The sequence below is a fragment of the Scyliorhinus canicula genome, chromosome 4 (assembly GCF_902713615.1).
Source record: "Scyliorhinus canicula chromosome 4, sScyCan1.1, whole genome shotgun sequence".
Taxonomy (NCBI): domain Eukaryota; kingdom Metazoa; phylum Chordata; class Chondrichthyes; order Carcharhiniformes; family Scyliorhinidae; genus Scyliorhinus; species Scyliorhinus canicula.
Window position 1 is genome coordinate 119234551 of NC_052149.1, and position 17908 is coordinate 119252458.

Below are 17908 nucleotides of genomic sequence, written 5' to 3' on the forward strand. Positions count from 1 at the left end.
GTGGATGTAGTGTACGTGGATTTTAGTAAGGCATTTGATAAGGTTCCCCATTGTAGGCTTGTGCAGAAAGTAAGGAGGCATGGGATAGTGGGAAATTTGGCCAGTTGGATAACAAACTGGCTAACCAATAGAAGACAGAGAGTGGTGGTGGATGGCAAATATTCAGCCTGGAGCCCAGTTATCAGTGGCGTACCGCAGGGATCAGTTCTGGGTCCTCTGCTTTTTGTGATTTTCATTAACGACTTGGATGAGGGAGTTGAAGGGTGGGTCAGTAAATTTGCAGATGATACGAAGATTGGTGGAGTTGTGGATAGTGAGGAGGGCTGTTGTTGGCTTCAAAGAGACGTAGATAGAATGCAGAGCTGGGCTGAGAAGTGGCAGATGGAGTTTAACCCTGAGAAGTGTGAGGTTGTCCATTTTGGAAGGACAAATATGAATGCGGAATACAGGGTTAACGGTAGGGTTCTTGGCAATGTGGAGGAGCAGAGAGATCTTGGGGTCTATGTTCATAGATCTTTGAAAGTTGCCACTCAAGTGGATAGAGCTATGAAGAAGGCCTATGGTGTGCTAGCGTTCATTAGCAGAGGGATTGAATTTAAGAGCCGTGAGGTGATGATGCAGCTGTACAAAACCTTGGTCAGGCCACATTTGGAGTACTGTGTGCAGTTCTGGTCACCTCATTTTAGGAAGGATGTGGAAGCTTTGGAAAAGGTGCAAAGGAGATTTACCAGGATGTTGCCTGGAATGGAGAGTAGGTCATACGAGGAAAGGTTGGGGGTGCTAGGCCTTTTCTCATTAGAACGGAGAAGGATGAGGGGCGACTTGATAGAGGTTTATAAGATGATCAGGGGAATAGATAGAGTAGACAGTCAGAGAATTTTTCCCCGGGTGGAACACACCATTACAAGGGGATATAAATTTAAGATAAATGGTGGAAGATATAGAGGGGATGTCAGAGGTAGGTTCTTTACCCAGAGAGTAGTGGGGGCATGGAATGCACTGCCAGTGGAAGTAGTTGAGTCGGAAATGTTAGGGACCTTCAAGCGGCTATTGGATAGGTACATGGATTAGGGTAGAATAATGGAGTGTAGATTAACTACTTCTTAAGGGCAGCACGGTAGCATTGTGGATAGCACAATTGCTTCACAGCTTCAGGGTCCCAAGTTCGATTTCGACTTGGGTCACTGTCTGTGTGGAGTCTGCACATCCTCCCCGTGTGTGCGTGAGTTTCCTCCGGGTGCTCCGGTTTCCTCCCACAGTCCAAAGATGTGCAGGTTGGGTGGATTGGCCATGAAAAATTGCCCTTAGTGTCCAAAATTCTATGATTAACCTAGGACAAAAGTTCGGCACAACATCGTGGGTCGAAGGACCTGTTCTGTGCTGTATTTCTCTATCTATCTATATCCCCATACTACCCTCTGTCGTTTCAGGCACCTCTCTGCTCCTGTCTTCCGTGCCTCTACATCTCTACCTGTTGTCCGAGCTGACATATTGCCATGAAGGAACAAGGGGTAGAGGGCCGATTGGAGAGCGGGTACGGCTAGTGGCTGTGTTCAGGCCCTAATCCCTCAGAAGCTGCATGCAAATCTGCTGGGTTGACCCAATCCTCCCTTGTTAGGTGTGCATGCAATTAGTACACACTTCCGAAATCCAATTTGTCCAATATGGAGTGCACACCTATGGTTTATATTTGATCTGTGAATAATCCTCAAGAATCGGGACCTTTATATTACGTTTCGATGAACTTGGGATACTGGCCATACTTGGGATACGTGGGTCGATTGCCTACTTAAGTCGGGCTCAGGCGGAATCTTCAAGACTTTGGGGCAGCAGGGTAGCATGGTGGTTAGCATAAATGCTTCACAGCTCCAAGGTCCCAGGTTCGATTCCCGGCTGGGTCACTGTCTGTGTGGAGTCTGCACGTCCTCCCCCTGTGTGCGTGGGTTTCCTCCGGGTGCTCCGGTTTCCTCCCACAGTCCAAAGATGTGCGGGTTAGGTGGATTGGCCATGCTAAATTGCCCGTAGTGTCCTAATAAAAGTAAGGTTAGGGGGGGTTGTTGGTTAAGGGTATAGGGTAGATACGTGGGTTTGAGTAGGGTGATAATGGCTTGGCACAACATTAAGGGCCGAAGGGCCTGTTCTGTGCTGTGCTGTACTGTTCTATGTTCTACTTTCCTGTGGGATCTTTCGGAGCATCAATTGTAACTCCCAGCCTAATAGCACCAGGATCGCCAGATTTGTGGTACTTTCTGAACCACTGTGTGCCTCCAACCCATATATGATGGACAAATTAACACACAAGCTGCATGCAGTAATACTAGTTCAATACACAAACACACACAGTTAATATTAGTCAATCACACACACATGCAGGTTGGACTCTAAACTAACAGCATGGGCAGCAGGGTAGCATGGTGGTTAGCATAAATGCTTCACAGCTCCAGGGTTCCAGGTTCGATTCCCGGCTGGGTCACTGTCTGTGTGGAGTCTGCACATCCTCCCCCTGTGTGCGTGGGTTTCCTCCGGGTGCTCCGGTTTCCTCCCACAGTCCAAAGATGTGCGGGTTAGGTGGATTGGCCATGCTAAATTGCCCGTAGTGTCCTAAAAAAAGTAATGTTAATGAGGGGGGGGGGTTGTTGGGTTACGGGTATAGGGTGGATACGTGGGTTTGAGTAGGGTGATCATGGCTCGGCACAACATTGAGGGCCGAAGGGCCTGTTCTATGCTGTACTGTTCTATGTTCTATGTTCTAACACACATGAAAGACCAACTTAACTTCCAGATGACTGGTTGTGCAGACCAGATACAGCCTCATCTGGAATCTGTCGTCTGGCAGTGCTGGATGTCTGTTGCTGGTCATCGGTGTCCTCGGCTCTGGTCCCTCTGTGCATGGCGTGGATGGTCCCCTCCTTGGTTGGTGCAGGTATCACCGTTGTTGTCATCGGAGGTCGAGTGAGCGGGTGGTGGGTTCTGCAGCATCTTTTATCCCTTGCAGGTTTCGTGCGCATTTGGGCGGTCCCAGGTAGATGTCAAATAGATTTATCAGGGCTCCATCACCCTGATCGATCTCAACCAATTGGTGGTGGTCTCATCGATTGCGGGGCGGGTCCCAGTCAGCCATGGCTGTTAGTGTCCGAGGCACGTAGGCCTTCCCAAATACGAAAACCGACACCACCAAGTCTGCCACATATCGTTACTTTCTACCTGGAGCCCATTGTCCCTGGATGTCCTTTGAAAGGCCTTTTCCCTGTGTTAGTTTCTGCAAGGTCCGGGCTGCAGCCCTTGTATATTTTCAAGCTGCAGCCTGTCTCTGTGTTGACCAATTTATAAGAACATAAGAAGTAGGAGTAGGCCATCTGGCCCCTCGAGCCTGCTCCGCCATTCAATGGGATCATGGCTGATCTTGTGTGGACTCAGCTTCACTTTCCGGCCCGAACACCATGACCCTTAATCCCTTAATTTCCCATCGATTGATCTGTGCGGGTGGCTATTTTGGATGCCAACACCCCTCATCCTCACCCCGAGCCTGTTATCCGCCGATGACCCCGGTCCTGGCGCCCGTCCTTGGAGCCAGGGGCACCATTGGCTGGCATTGCCCTCACTGTGGCTGCGTGGGTGTTGCCCTGGATGGGTCCCCGGTGGGTGGCTGGCTGTTAGGTGGGGTTACGGTGCCGGGGGGCGCGCTATGGCCGGAAGGAGGGAGGGGCACCCATACGGCTGGTGCCACTTTGTAGAACCAGAAGCCAGGGTGGGTGGTCGGCCAGTGGGTGTTCAGCAAAATGGCAGTCGGTGCCTGGGCACTGCCTCAGTCCCGTGGCGGGGCACCCCGGCTTCTTGATCCGTCCACCCCTCCCTCCCCCTCCCCTCCCCGGCCCTGGAAGGAAACCCCCCCCCCCCCACCTGCACGGCCGGTGTCCAGGCCAACAGCCCGCAGTCACTCCATGCCATTTGCTTCCTCCGCTCTCTCGCTCAGCAGCCTGGACGCCAGGATCACATTTTGTGAGAGCACAAGTGAACCATGTCGTCAGGAAATCGGCCCATTGGAGGCGCTGAATCGCAGAGCCACCGGAGCATCGGGTGTCAGGCCCGCTAATGGCATGCCTACTGTACTTTTAGCCCACGGGGCGAGCGCCGCATTTATGCCATTTTAGGGGTACGCATCACGATTTGGCGTCAAATGGCGCCTACCTCGATTTTGGCGTCGGAAGCTAATCTACGCAAAATCGCGTTCCACGTTTTTGCCATTGGCAAGCGGAGAATCTAGCCCCCTACCTTTAATTATAAACTCAGCAATTTCCAAACAGTATCCATTGGTTCGATATTCCAAAATTCCATGGACACGGGAAAGGTTCCAGTGGATTGGAAAAGTGCTAACGTAACGCCCTTATTCAAAAAGGGAGGGAGACCGAAAGTGGGAAATTACAGACCAGTTATTTTAACATCTGTTGTTGGAAAATTGTTAGAATCAATTATCAAGGACGTAATATCAGGACATTTGGAAAGCCAAAGCGCTACCATCAGGGTCAGCATGATTTTATGAAGGGAAAATCATCTGACCAGTTTGCTTGAGTTCTTCGAAGATGTAACACAAAGTGGATAATGGGGTTCCTGTAGATGTAGTATACCTGGACCTCCAGAAGGCATTTGATAAGAGCCACACAGAAGGTTAATTCACAAGGTGAGATCACATGGGATTTGGGGTAATTTATTAGTTTATATAGAAGACTGGCTGATGGACAGGAGACAGAGAGTCAGGATAAATGGGTCTTGTTCTGGATGACCAGATGTAACTAGTGGGGTGCCACGGGGCACCGTGGCACCCCACTAGTTACATCTTGTCATTCAGAACAAGAGATGAGGGGTTTGTCACATGAAGAGAGATTGAGCAGTTTACACCTATATTCTCCAGAGTTTAGAAGAATGAAGGGAGATCTAATTGAGGTATACAAGGTACTAAAAGGTATGGATAAAGTAGGCGTGAAGCAGATACTTCCTCTTTTGGGGAATTCTAAAATGAGAGGTCATAATCTTCGAATAAGAGGCAGCAAATTAAAATATATTTGAGGAGAAACTACTTCTCCCAAAGGGTTGTGAATCTGTGGAATTTGCTACCTCAGAGTGCGGTGGATGCAGGGACACTGAGTAAATTTGACATGGAGTTAGACAGATTTTTAATTGGGAATGGGTTGAAGGGTTATGGAGAACGGGCAGGACTGTAGAGTTGAGGCTGGGATGGGATCAGCCATGATCACATTGAAGATGTTTCAGCTCGGGAGGCTAAATTGCCTACTCCTGCTCCTAGGTCAAGTGTTCGCGGGAGGAGATGCTCTGGCTGATTTTGCAATCCAGGTCTTGGTCTGTAGGATTGTAGGTAGCAGATGAGGAACGTATCAGCCATGATAGAATGGTTGAGCAGACCACTGTTGTATCATCCAACAACTTTCTGCGTTATTCCTTCCTTTCTTCAAATCTTATTACAGTTCTAATTGTTAAAGGTTGACCCTGACCATTTACTCCAAAACCCAGAGAATTATTCACATGTACTTCACTGTATTCACAATTGTAGGATATTACTTTGCTTTAAGTATCGATGAATTATATTCTGCTGCATCTTTAATGAGGGACACTGTCACCTACAGTGAATGGGGTTCGGCAGGTAAACCTTCCGAGATTAATGCAGCTTAAATGGTAAGGATGATCTAGAAACAGGATTCTCCATTTTCCGATGCTGGTGTTAGGATTCCCGATCAGGCGGAGAATGGTGGGTTGACCGAAAATAGTTTTGGCTCTGGGCGTCAGACCTGGTGAAGTGCTTTGCAATCACACCGCTGGTGGTCCCATGCAAATCAGCAATTTGCCTGTATGTAATTCTGAATAACGGCTGAAAGCCCAAATATCACCCCCATCATTATGCTCCACCCTGTCAGTGGGCATGATTTGGTGCAAGTATTTACAAGTGGGGCCCAGGTGACATGGCCATTGAGGGGGATAAAGGAGGTAAGCAAACTTTTGAAACTTTTCATGGCTTGTTGGGGGGTTGTATGCCTGGACCTGCCAAAGTAGTGGGGAACGACTTGGTGCATGGAATCTGGGTGTCTCCCTTAGGCTTGGTGCCCTGACTAAGAACCCCATTGCTGCATAAATTTATTTAAATCCAGACCCTAGCTGTAACTTACAAGCTCCTGGCTGTTGTGACTGCTGGCAGTATCCCGCAAATGTTTATAAACACTCTTGTTATGATTGACAGCGCCTCACCATATCAAAAGCGCTTTTACTCCCTCGTTTTCACAGCAGAAAACACTTAGCTCCTTTTAATGTGGTGAGGAGCTATCAATCATAGCAAGAGTGTTTTATTAACATTGTGGTTAGCATCAAAGCAGAGTAATGGAGATGCATTCAAGCATGAAGAGAAAAATCAATAAGCAATCCACAAAATAGTTCTGCTTGACCCATAAAAACTGACCCATCAAACCTCTCAGACTAGTGAAAGGTTTTTCTCAATAAACGGGAATGGGAGTTTTGCATTTCAAAGGCTATCAGGGGAATTGAAGCCCTTTCAAGTGTTCTAGTCTTTAGAGAAAGCTTCTGATAGTTATAACAGCTGCTGCTTTAGAGACTTTTGTCTGAAACAGATGTTGGGAAATGATAAGTGAAAATGCAGTGATTTTTCACTGTACTGCCTGGACTGCTCTTCGGGTTTCAGGCAGGGATGACTGATGGGGGGAATCTGATGGGGGTCGGGTCACCCCGTGCGGGGAGTAATCCACTATTTCCATGGTTAGAGGTAGGATTTCCCCCTCCTGTCAGCGGGAGGGGGGGGGGGGGGGGGGGGGGGGGCCTGCCGCAGGATTACCGGATCAGGCCACCAGCTCAAAATGGCGTCCCGATATCTGGATTCCAACAGAATCCGACGAGCTCTCCACCATGCATTTATTCACATTGTTAAGGAGTGAGACTCGCACCTGGGCCCGGCTCCCAGCTCCAGCAGAGATCAGTCCTGATTCTCTACTGGTGGGATTATTTAGACTTCAGAATGGAGAATTCCGGTCCAAATGTTAGCATGTCTGTTTCTGATGGCTAGAAGATAGAGCTAACAGGAAAGAAATGGGTGCAGATTAAGATTTGCATAAGATTTTGCATTTGTTGTCTAATTCAACGAACAACTGGCAAACTAAATTTTGCACTAATAATTGAAATATTGTGCATTGATCGAATCTATGTGCATCACAATAACGCAGTGACTGTGCTATGTTTGATATGGAAAAACAAAGAAAAGGACCTTAAATTGATGTTGGATTCACCACTTCCAAAGTTTAGGTGATGAGGCAAAGCAACTAAAAAATGAATAGAAAGATACCATTTAGTCAATAGTATACATGTTTTCACTCTCCCATACATTATGCTGGAACTTTGCAGTTCATGAACCAAATCAAAGTAGAATTGTCATCTTCAATTCTAGCCATCTTGCTTGAAGAAAGATGTATAAGCATTGGAGAGAGTACCAAAAAGAGCCAAAAGACTAGTCACAGGTTTAGAGGGAATGAACTAGAAGCGAAGATTAGAAAATAAGCTATAAAGTGTATGGTGAGGGAGGAACCTTGCTAGGGTGTGTGTGTTGGGAAACCGGTGTGGCGGCTGCGGACTGTGTCCATCGCACTCAGCCGGGAGCCGTGCCGCTGGCCCGGGGTGGGGGGGGGGGGGGGGGGTGGGGGACTTCCACGTGGGCTGGGGGGACAGGTGGGGGGTGGCCAAGATGGTGGCCTGTGGGGTCACGGATGGTGGGTCGGGTCCGCGCACACCTGACGCTCTGTTGTAGGATATGACCGCTGCAGGTCGTAACCTTGTGCATGCACGGCCTCGGACCTGGCTATTTTCGGCACGGGAGCCGGGCGTTTCACCTGGCGCCGCTGCTAGCCCCTCACTGGTCCCGGAATCAGTGAGGGTTCGGTGCTGATTTTGGCATTGTAAAACGCCCATGAAATGGAGAATCCAGCCCCATATCTCAGATGGAACAGGGATATTGGTTTTAGTTTTATGTCCGTTGGTCCCAGCTTAATTTAATCAATGGAAAGAAAATTTAATGCCGACAATGGGAACTTCTCGCAATGCTATAATTTTGTGTTCATTTGCCAGACTAATAGAAACAAAACGCATTCAGGTTGTTCAAAATGGTGGATGCCTGGGAGAAACCCACTGCTCCAATCATCTTAGCTGCGTTTCAGTGAACCTTTTATGTTTGTATAAGCATAATGTGATCACCTTTTGAAAGAAAACAGATTTAGGAATGAATTTTACATCAAGAAAATAACCTTTGAAGATTGATTTTTATTTTATGACTTAAGAAAATGGACAGTAATATATTCCGAGGTCATGACCGGGATTCTCCCTTTTGGGGGCTAAGTCCCCACGCCCGGCGGAAAACGGGCGAGAATCACTCCGGACTTTTTCCTCGAACGTCCGTTTTCCAGGGGCTAGCAGGACACCCTGGCGTGCGTCCCCAGCTCTGGCTGCCGGCGGGCCCTGCTGTCCAGACCATGCGACTGCGCACGGTAGCCGCAAGCGGGTCCGCGGAGGCCCACCTCGGCATGGGCCGACATGGCGGAGCCACACAGCGGGCCCATGTGGAGTAAAGTAGGTCCCCCCCCCCCCAGACCACGATGGCCCGCCGATCGGTGGCCCCAATCACGGGCCTGGCCACTGCTGAGGCCCCACCTGGAGTGAGATTCCCTCCGCCCTCCCACCAGGAACGCCACCACGGGTTCGTGCTCCCGCTGGGTGGTGCAAGATGCAAATCACACCGGCAGGAATTTGGCCCATCGCCCGCTGAGAATCGCCGCTGGGCCTATTTCAGCGGCCCCCGACTGGCGCCGTGGTGACTGCGTGGGCGTGATTGCCGCAGATTCTCCGGCGACCGGAGAATCGGCGGCCCAGCGTCAGACCGCGTTGCGGGAATTTCCCACGTCCCCGCCGACTCTCCAACCCAGCGGGGCTGGGAGAATCCCGGCCGATGTTTGTTCCAAATGTAAGCTTGGCGTGTGTTGCACCAATATTTTTTGACCAGAATTTTCTGAGCCAGGTAGATAGGCCTTTACGGCAGAGACAGCTTTTGCTGGGACAGACAGTGTTTGTGTTCTGCTGCTGTGAGAAGTTGACTTCTTGCAGAGTAATTGTTCTTTAAGAGGAAATGCATTTTTCATTGTAAAGCTGCTTCATTTTTTCATGTTAGAACAATGGGAATATGTCTCCTGGTGAGGATTGTACATTTCAACTTGGTTAAGCTTTAAAATTTTAGTATTAATGAGAATAGGAAGACTGTTTTGATCCTGAGATGTTGAACCTTTCCATCGAATCTGGAAACTTCCACATTCCTTTTCTATTAAAATTGAACTTTGATGCATGAAAGACTTATTTCAAAATATTTATTTCAACCTAACCTCAATATTTTCAGCATTAAAATAAAGTATTGTGGAGTCCCCAAATGTTCTTAAAAATAAAGCTGATATGTCTGACAGCAGATTATTAAACAAACAATTGTCTGTTATAACAAAATACAAGATTAATATACATCCAACCAAGCGTCATAACTTTTTTTGTTGGGTTACAATGTAATCTGGTTAAATTTGTGGCAGACATCTGATGTGTTTCTGTATAAGAAGGGCACTTTGACAATCCAAGATGGCGCCGGAGCATTGCGACTCTCTGCGAGCTCTCCCAAACAGATCCTCTTTTTACATCTCTTAGCTTTTCATGTACTAAATGATCTGTTTGAACTGCTCGCAGAAAAATACTTTTTACTGTACTTTGGTACACGGGCGCTGGTTGTTCAACACAGTGCCACTGACCATTGTATACAGATGCACAGAATAATGCCATATGGACCCTTGATTTTTCCTGTCGCTCTTTAAAAGGTAATGAAACCACATATGTAGGTGCAATGTCAAGTTAATTTTCAACAATGTTAAATAAAATGCTTCTTTAACAAAGTACATGGCCTGCATTTGAAAGAACCTTACATTTTGATACTATGTTTTCATAGTTGAATCCATTGGGGATATGTGGCATCTTTTTGACTGTGCTATTCAGGCTTGACCATCATTACCGCACTTTTCAGAGAGTAGGAGCCCCCTCGAAATTCAGCCCAGTAAACTCCATCTTGGTACTTGCTGCGATAATGACCTCCACGGTACCACACTCCATTCAAATTAGAGTGTGCGCAAGCATTGTACCACCAGCCACCTTTGTGGAAATGAGCACAGTTCCCTAAGGAAGGAACAGAGAGTTAATATATATGTTCCTGCAAGTCCTGCCAATGTCAATGTGAAAATAAGCAAATAATCTGTTTTTGTGTTGTTTGGTAAACAATTGAGCACAACACCAGAGAGAACCCTTCTTTGAATAGTTGCATAAAGTCCCATTTGAGAGGGAGGACATGCTGTGGTTTAAAATATCTTTTGAAAGATGCATTTAACTATAAATAATATAAAATCTAAAGTTTTATATAAAACTAAGAACTGAGCATATGACTTCAAATGTGAACAAGTCTGTGGTGCCTGGTTCAATTGTCTTGTCTTCTAACCCTGCTACATCTATATAATATAATTGATCTTGTTCTCCATATAGAATGTCATGGAAGATTTGCCAAGGAAATTGCACGATGACTATTGGTTTGTTAACAAGATTACAGGCTTTAGAGAACTTCCAAACTTCATTTTCCAAATATTTACTTGTTATATGGTTTATTTGCATCTATTAAAGCCAAATATTTTGAATACATATGATAGTTACTGAAATCCAATATTTTAGAAAGTTATTTTGTATTTGAATATAATCATTAAATAGAGTTGGCAAAGGAAAGTTGTGCTGAATGAAATTGAGTCAAGCTGATTGGAATAGAAGCGCAAGGTATAGCAGGGTGATGGTTCTCTCAGTTAGAAGAATTGCAAAAAAGGAAAGAACTGCATGTATAGAAGTTAAAAGAATAGCTGAGCACACATTTGAAATACGAGGTAAAAATCTTTCTGAGGCATGAGATGTTATTTGGTAGCTAAAGCAATTCACAAGATTGTTCTATTCATTAGCTTGGGTGCATTACAAAGGCTTAACTTGTTATCAAGGCAAGTGCAGACACTCTCAAAAGACAGAGGGAGATGGGACTTAGCAATAAGAGGGAGCTTAAATTAGAAAAGCTGAAATTTCTTTTGATCTTATGAAAGATTAGAGATAAATAAATTTCAATAAATGAAGACCTAAAAATGACTTCTGAGAATTCAACCTTTGCCACTCTTGAATTGAACTGGGTGAAATTATGCAAAAGCACCACAATCTCTTCGATAATGTTCCTAACCCAAGGCTATGGCCTTGAATGCAGTAGTTTGGGCTATGCAGCATACTACAGCAAAATGTCAGCTTTTATTCTTTAATTAAAATTCATGATGTTGCTTTTAAGTGATAAATTTTTCATATAATTTGCTTTTCCTATTACTTTAGCTGTCCAAAAACTCCAGCCCGTCACTCTCCATAAAAAGCACAGCTTGATCATCTGGACTAATTTCCAGATGTTGTGCTGGTATGAATATTGTTCTATTGCACAATAAGAAATGTGTATAAACTATCTTGTGCACCCAACCATACTTCATTAATCTGTTTTCACGATCCCCTCCAAACGCACAGAAATAATTTTGAAAATTGTGGGATGCTTATACAGGGATGCAAGCACTTAAATAAAAATGCTTTTGATTTCTTTTCCAGACTGATTTCCCCAGAAAACATGCTGAAGCCATAAATTCTCCTGATGGAACATGCTGTTTTTCCATATACCCTGAGCCCTAAATTGCACATTTGGTTTTCAAATGTGTGCATGTTGTCATAGGCACCAGTGGTTCATCTGTTAACCCTTTTAGCAACCTATACTGAAAGGCCAACTGTGTGCTTCATTAATATACAATACCCACGTGAATCCTGACTAGATGAGTGTGTATATTTTTGTAAATATTTTTAATTTCACCAGAGTTATGTCAAAATCATTTAAGGCCAATACCATAATTCTTACAATATGTAGGGAATCGGATGTGCACTTCCATCCTAAGTCTAACCATTAAAAAGTTTGGATTGACAATTTTTAACTATCAGATTGCAATTAGGCATTGGCTTGCAGTTTTTTTTAATGGGGCAAATTTTTTGACCTAATAGTTTTGAAGTTTTTATAGTGCAGATATCTCTTGTGCTCATTTCACATAACTGCACTTTTACTGTCATAGCCTTGACTCAGGCAGCAACACCAGAGTATAAACAAGACTGTCAAAATGCTAAAGTAGCAGATAACCACCTTCCAGGCAGTTTACCAAAGTGCCCATAGGGGGGCAGCCCTGCCAATATTAGCAATCTGCCCACACCTTCCTCTGTTGCTGCCAATGCTTAGAAATCAGTCATCCAGTATAAATGGGGTCAGGTCCCACAGTATTCTGGAGAATGTGTTTCGCGAAGAAAGGTCTATGTAATGTAAGGAAGGACTTGTGGGTGATGAAAGAAATACATTTCTTCCATCATTAATTTAACTCTTTTGCATAACGTCACAGTAACTCTACTATGATACTTATACTTCCTTTTTACATTTTTAAATATACATTCTGTGCACAATTGTTCAATATTACTTCAAAATGGTACCTGAGTAAGAATCTCTGTCTCTGTCAAGTGTCGTAAACTGCTTGCCATTGTGCCATATTAAAGAGTCCCCTGCATTCCCTTGATAGCTGCCAACTCGCAGCCTGTAGTTATCATCCTCATCCTCTGTTCTGAAGGTAGCGAACTCAGCATAGACTTTTTTATCACTCCAGTCTTCCAATTTAATATAAAGTTTGTAGTTTCCCTGTGCTGTCAGCCTGTAAATATTCTCCAGTCCAAGCCAGTGTTCCCCATCAATATTGCCAAACCCTCTCTGAAATCAGACAGAATCTGATCAGATTATAATCACAGTTATATATTCTGTTTTCAAACAGATGTATTTCTTCCTGGTGGCTCATTAAATTGCTCATTGCAATATTCTGTTAGAAACGCTTTTTTATGGCATACCAAATATTCAAATTGCCATTAGGTTTGCAAGATTTTTGAGACAATGCTGAAATGGTCAAAGCAGCTTATTATCCTTGAGAAAATAGGTTTACAAAGCAGTTAATTATTTTTTATGAGAATTGATATTGAAGTACTTGGACGTCTTAGTTCCTTCTTGAATAAACAGTACAGTATTTCATTGGCTTAGAACAGTGGATTACAAAGCAAGGAATTTAGTGTTTGGTTATTTTAATTTTATGCCCTGAAGTTAAGGACTTTAGTTCAGTCAACAATGAAAATGGCTGTATTATGGTAAATGTTTGCAGCATTCATTATTTAAATGTCTTTGAAAACTTTAAATCTATGAAACATACTCCAGCAAATCTGTGCACTGAATAATCATGTGCACTGTTTGCTATTGTGATATTTTGAGGATGAGATACACAATTAGTGATAAAACAGAGAAATTGTATGAACTGAATCATTTCTGATAATCGTGAAACCATGGTCAGGGTCAGTCTTTCTTGGAGATTTATCATTATCCTCACACATTACAGACCTACTTAACTATTGGGAACCCACAGCTAACATCATATTGTGGCTTCATAGTACCCTGCCAGACTTGTCTTCTCTTTCAGTTCTGAATGACAAACAGACGGCTAAGGTTGGGGAATTCTTTCACTGACTAAAAACAGAGTACTACACAGTTAGCACTTAATTTTGCAGTGTTGTATATCTACAATTGAAAATAATATCAATCCGTAGAGCTCTGGTTGGTGGAAAATTTGTAACCTGAACAGCCTTTGCTACTGCAGCTTGCATGCTCACAATTGAAAGCTCCTCTTTGCTTTGCGCTTTGAATCATAATTCTCTCGCTTTGGAAGGTGCTAGAGGCACATCCCTGCAATAAAAAAACATTGCCGGATCAGTTGCCCAGGCACCTTGCAGACTAGCAATTAAACGACATTGTGGAACCAGGAGTGGGTTAGGGTAGTGACTCAAAAAGAGATGAGATAAAAACAAATTTGTCAATAAAATGAATAACCTATTGTTTATTTGTTTTTCTTTCACCATTTGCCTTTGCTTCAGGCTATGTCTTTCTCTCTCTCTCATCTGTTTCATAGCCATCTTATTGAAAAGCTCTCACACACTTACCTAAAACAGAATGAGTCTGTAGACCGTGTTTAAGTTGTGTCAATTGTGAGGAGTTTTGAAAGATTTTTGAATCATAAGTGAAATATTATACTTACATTTGATAAGTCTGACATGATATTTTTTAACCAAATAAAAACTTTGAACGTCAGTTTTTGAGTAAAGACTCACCTCCGAAAAATACTAATTGATCCATGGCTGCAGTGCTTAATGTGAGAAATATTAATATTAGTACACAATGTTTTTAGAAGATTGGTTCAGATAGAATCAGAGAAATTTGAGCACAAAAGAAGTGATTCGATGCCAATACTGTTAAGTTATACTTCTGTTGATGGTGCTATGCTAATTAATTTCAAGCCTGAAATGCCTCTGCGCCTTCATAGACTTGGAATTCATGCCTGAGTTAAGCACTGAACCCTTTTGAGGATCAAAACATTTCTGGATCAAAATCAAAAGGGAGAAATAATGATTCTTCTGTGAGACTTGGTGAGACTTATTTTCCAGGCTCCACAATGGAAAACAGAAAGGCTTATTAGGAGGCTGGAACTTGTGAAACTGTGGGCGAGATCTTTTGGCTCTTCACGTCGACAGGATCTTCCAGTCTTGTGACAACTCACTCTCCCTCCCCCCCAAAAAAACCCTTGCGGGTTTCCTGGCAGCTGGATGGATTCAATGGGAAATTCAGTGGCAGAACCAGAAGATTCCGCCGCCAGCCAATGGCAGGCTGCCTCTTGCTGATGAGAAATGCATCACAAGGAGGCCAAAGACTCTCACCCACAGCATATCTCTTGGGAAGATTTAATAAAGAAGTGTTCACAATAAGTTTGAAAATAGTTTGTGAATCATTGTATCAAATTAAAACACTTGCTTACATTGTCTTTCAAGCAATTTCAAGATCAACAATCTTAAGCCCTCTATGTGGTTTGACCACTGTTTAATTCAAATTGCTTGTGTTTGCACGGTCATGCAAATTTTCCTTTATTTTCTCATGTTTTGGTGCAGTGGGGCGGCACGGTGGCACAGTGGTTAGCATTGCTGCATACGGCGCTGAGGACCCGGGTTCGAATCCCGGCCCTGGGTCACTGTCTGTGAGGAGCTTGCACGTTCTCCCTGTGTCTGCGTGGGTTTCACCCCCACAACCCAAAGATGTGCAGGTTAGGTGGATTGGCCACGTTAAATTGCCCCTTAATTGGAAAAAATGAATTGGATATTCTAAATTTTTTTTTTTTAAATGTTTTGGTGCAGAATTAGACGAGCATGGTTTGGAGTAGTTAACAGATCACCCACCTTGGTTGTCAACTTGATGCACTATCTCTTGGCAGATTATGGTAGTAAAATGCACGCACTGGTCTTGCCCACAGTCACCTTGTTGGGGCCTAAGGGGACCATTCTTACGCAGACATGGGAAGAACATACAGACTCTGCACAGCCAGTGACCCAAGCCAGGAATCAAACCTGGGATCCTGGAGCTGTGAAGCAACTGTGCTAACCACTGTGCTACTGTGCTGCCCACAAATGATGCATTGACCTGTGCTCTAGTTGCACGCTTGAAGCATAGAATTGGTGAATTTACCTGTATACTTTTATCATTCTCATGGTCATAATGTTTCCATTTATTATGATAATATTTTAGAAGCTGAATAAACAAGTGCATGATGGGTATGGCATGGGCCTTTAACACCTGGGATTGAATAGATGGACAAGGGTGCAATTTGCCTGACGTTTACGCGAAGTGAGTTTGGGCTGTCTCAGTGAAGTTCCTAACGAGCAACTCATCTGCACACAACAGTAAAATGGTTTGGTAATATCACAGTCTCTTGAGTGAGGCTGTGCCTGTGTTGGCTCTATGAAAGAGAAATCCATTTTGTTAGAGCCCCTTCCTGTTTCTGTAGCTTTTTCTATACATCACTCTCGGGTTCATTAGTTATAGACAGTGTATAGTGGGCAAAGAAGTGCCATAACTTAGCATGAGAGATTGTTGCGTGGGTGCAAGGGCATAACGTCAAACAGGGAACATGAGAGGCCATGGGGGTGGATGGAAGGGTGGAGCTGGGCTATAATGGGGCATAGGGATAGTTTGGAGGGTGAGGGTTAGACAGCTGTTGTGTTTTTATGTTAACTGCGACCAAATCCCACTGCACCAAGGCAGACCTTTTAAACAAGCCACCTTTCGCGGGTTGGTTGACCCGACTCCAGCCTGCCCAAACCACCTGCACCCCAGCTATGAAGATCCAATTTTTGCGGGCACTTTTCCTGGAGGCAGGTATGATGCGCTGGGTATTTTTATGACTCCCGCTTCCCGTTTCAAAGATGAAAGTTCAGGCTTACGGCTGTATAGGCCTCTGCGCCTAAGAATGCTAAGGGAGTTTCAAAAATAAATCATTCAAAATGTTGTTGATCATGTTGGAGGAGTTTCATTGGACAAAGTAATGAGCTGACGGTATCTACTGAAAAATACGACATAACAAAGGTCGATAACTACATAACCTTGTATTAATGACTGAAATTAATGAAAATGACTTATTAAGAATAAACTTCAGGATATAAAATTTTCCACCACATGGAGTAGCTGAGGTGAATAATATAACTGAACTTAAGGGAAAGCCAGGTAAATACAGAACAAAAAGAAATACAAGAATACTTAAGACTCAATGAATTGAATTGGGAGAAGACTATGTGAAGATTGACCAGCTGGGCTGAATGAAGTGCTGTAAATTCTATGCAAAATAATTTTTTTTTAAGTAACATTGAACACTGTTTTTAGGAGAGACTGACCCTACCTACCCAATTGCTTTGTAGGAATTATGTTATCATCTGAATACAAAATTCAATCCCCTTGACCGTATTTTGTATTTTTAAAATGGAGATTCTGCCTTCTATGTCAAAGATAAATAATGTAGAGCGGAAGGTTCAGTTTTTGGGTTGTTAACCCCAAGCTTGTTGTTTGTTTTGCAAAGGGGAGGCAGTGGCATAGTGGTATTGGCACTGGACTAGTAATCTAGACACCATGAGCAAGTTCTGGGGAGCTTGGTTCAATTCCTGCCACGGCAGATGTTAAAGTTTGAATTCAGCAAAAATCTTGAATCAAAAGTCTAATGATGACCATGAAACCATTGTTGATTTTCACTAATGTCCCTTAGCAGAAGGAAATTTGTTGAACAGGTCACATGATCTCCTTCATTACTTAAATAGAACATAGAACAGTACAGCACAGAACAGGCCCTTCGGCCCTCAATGTTGTGCCGAGCCATGATCACCCTACTCAAACCCACGTATCCACCCTATACCCGTAACCCAACAACCCCCCCCCTTAACCCCACTTTTTATTAGGACACTACGGGCAATTTAGCATGGCCAATCCACCTAACCCGCACATCTTTGGACTGTGGGAGGAAACCGGAGCACCCGGAGGAAACCCACGCACACAGGGGGAGGACGTGCAGACTCCACACAGACAGTGACCCAGCCGTGAATCGAACCTGGGACCCTGGAGCTGTGAAGCATTTATGCTAACCACCATGCTACCCTGCTGCCCCAAAATGTAAAGCTTCAGTCCCCAAATATAGTAATTTTAAAAACCTCTTAATGTAACTTCAAGAATTTGCCCAGTGTCGTGATTTCAGAAACAAGTATTTTTATTGCTTGCCTTATTACATTGGCAATTTTGTCCACATTAAGATATTGCTGTTTGGGCTCAGCTGAAATTCTC

The 17908-nt window shown here is 44.1% G+C and overlaps 2 protein-coding genes across 5 annotated transcripts in view; one reads left to right on the forward strand and one right to left on the reverse strand.

The window, feature by feature from the left end:
• The window catches only part of ralgps2 (Ral GEF with PH domain and SH3 binding motif 2), a 646420-nt gene that overhangs the window by 371110 nt on the left and 257402 nt on the right, over positions 1-17908 (forward strand). The window lies entirely within an intron of this gene.
• angptl1a (angiopoietin-like 1a) overlaps positions 9403-17908 on the reverse strand; it is a 93560-nt gene continuing 85054 nt past the window's right edge. Inside the window, exons 4-5 of the mRNA XM_038795108.1 lie at positions 12664-12934; positions 9403-10260 (exon numbers count right to left, since the gene is read on the reverse strand). Coding sequence (XP_038651036.1) covers positions 10076-10260; positions 12664-12934 — 456 coding nt within the window. The 3' untranslated portion in view covers positions 9403-10075. The remainder of the gene's footprint in view (positions 10261-12663; positions 12935-17908) is intronic.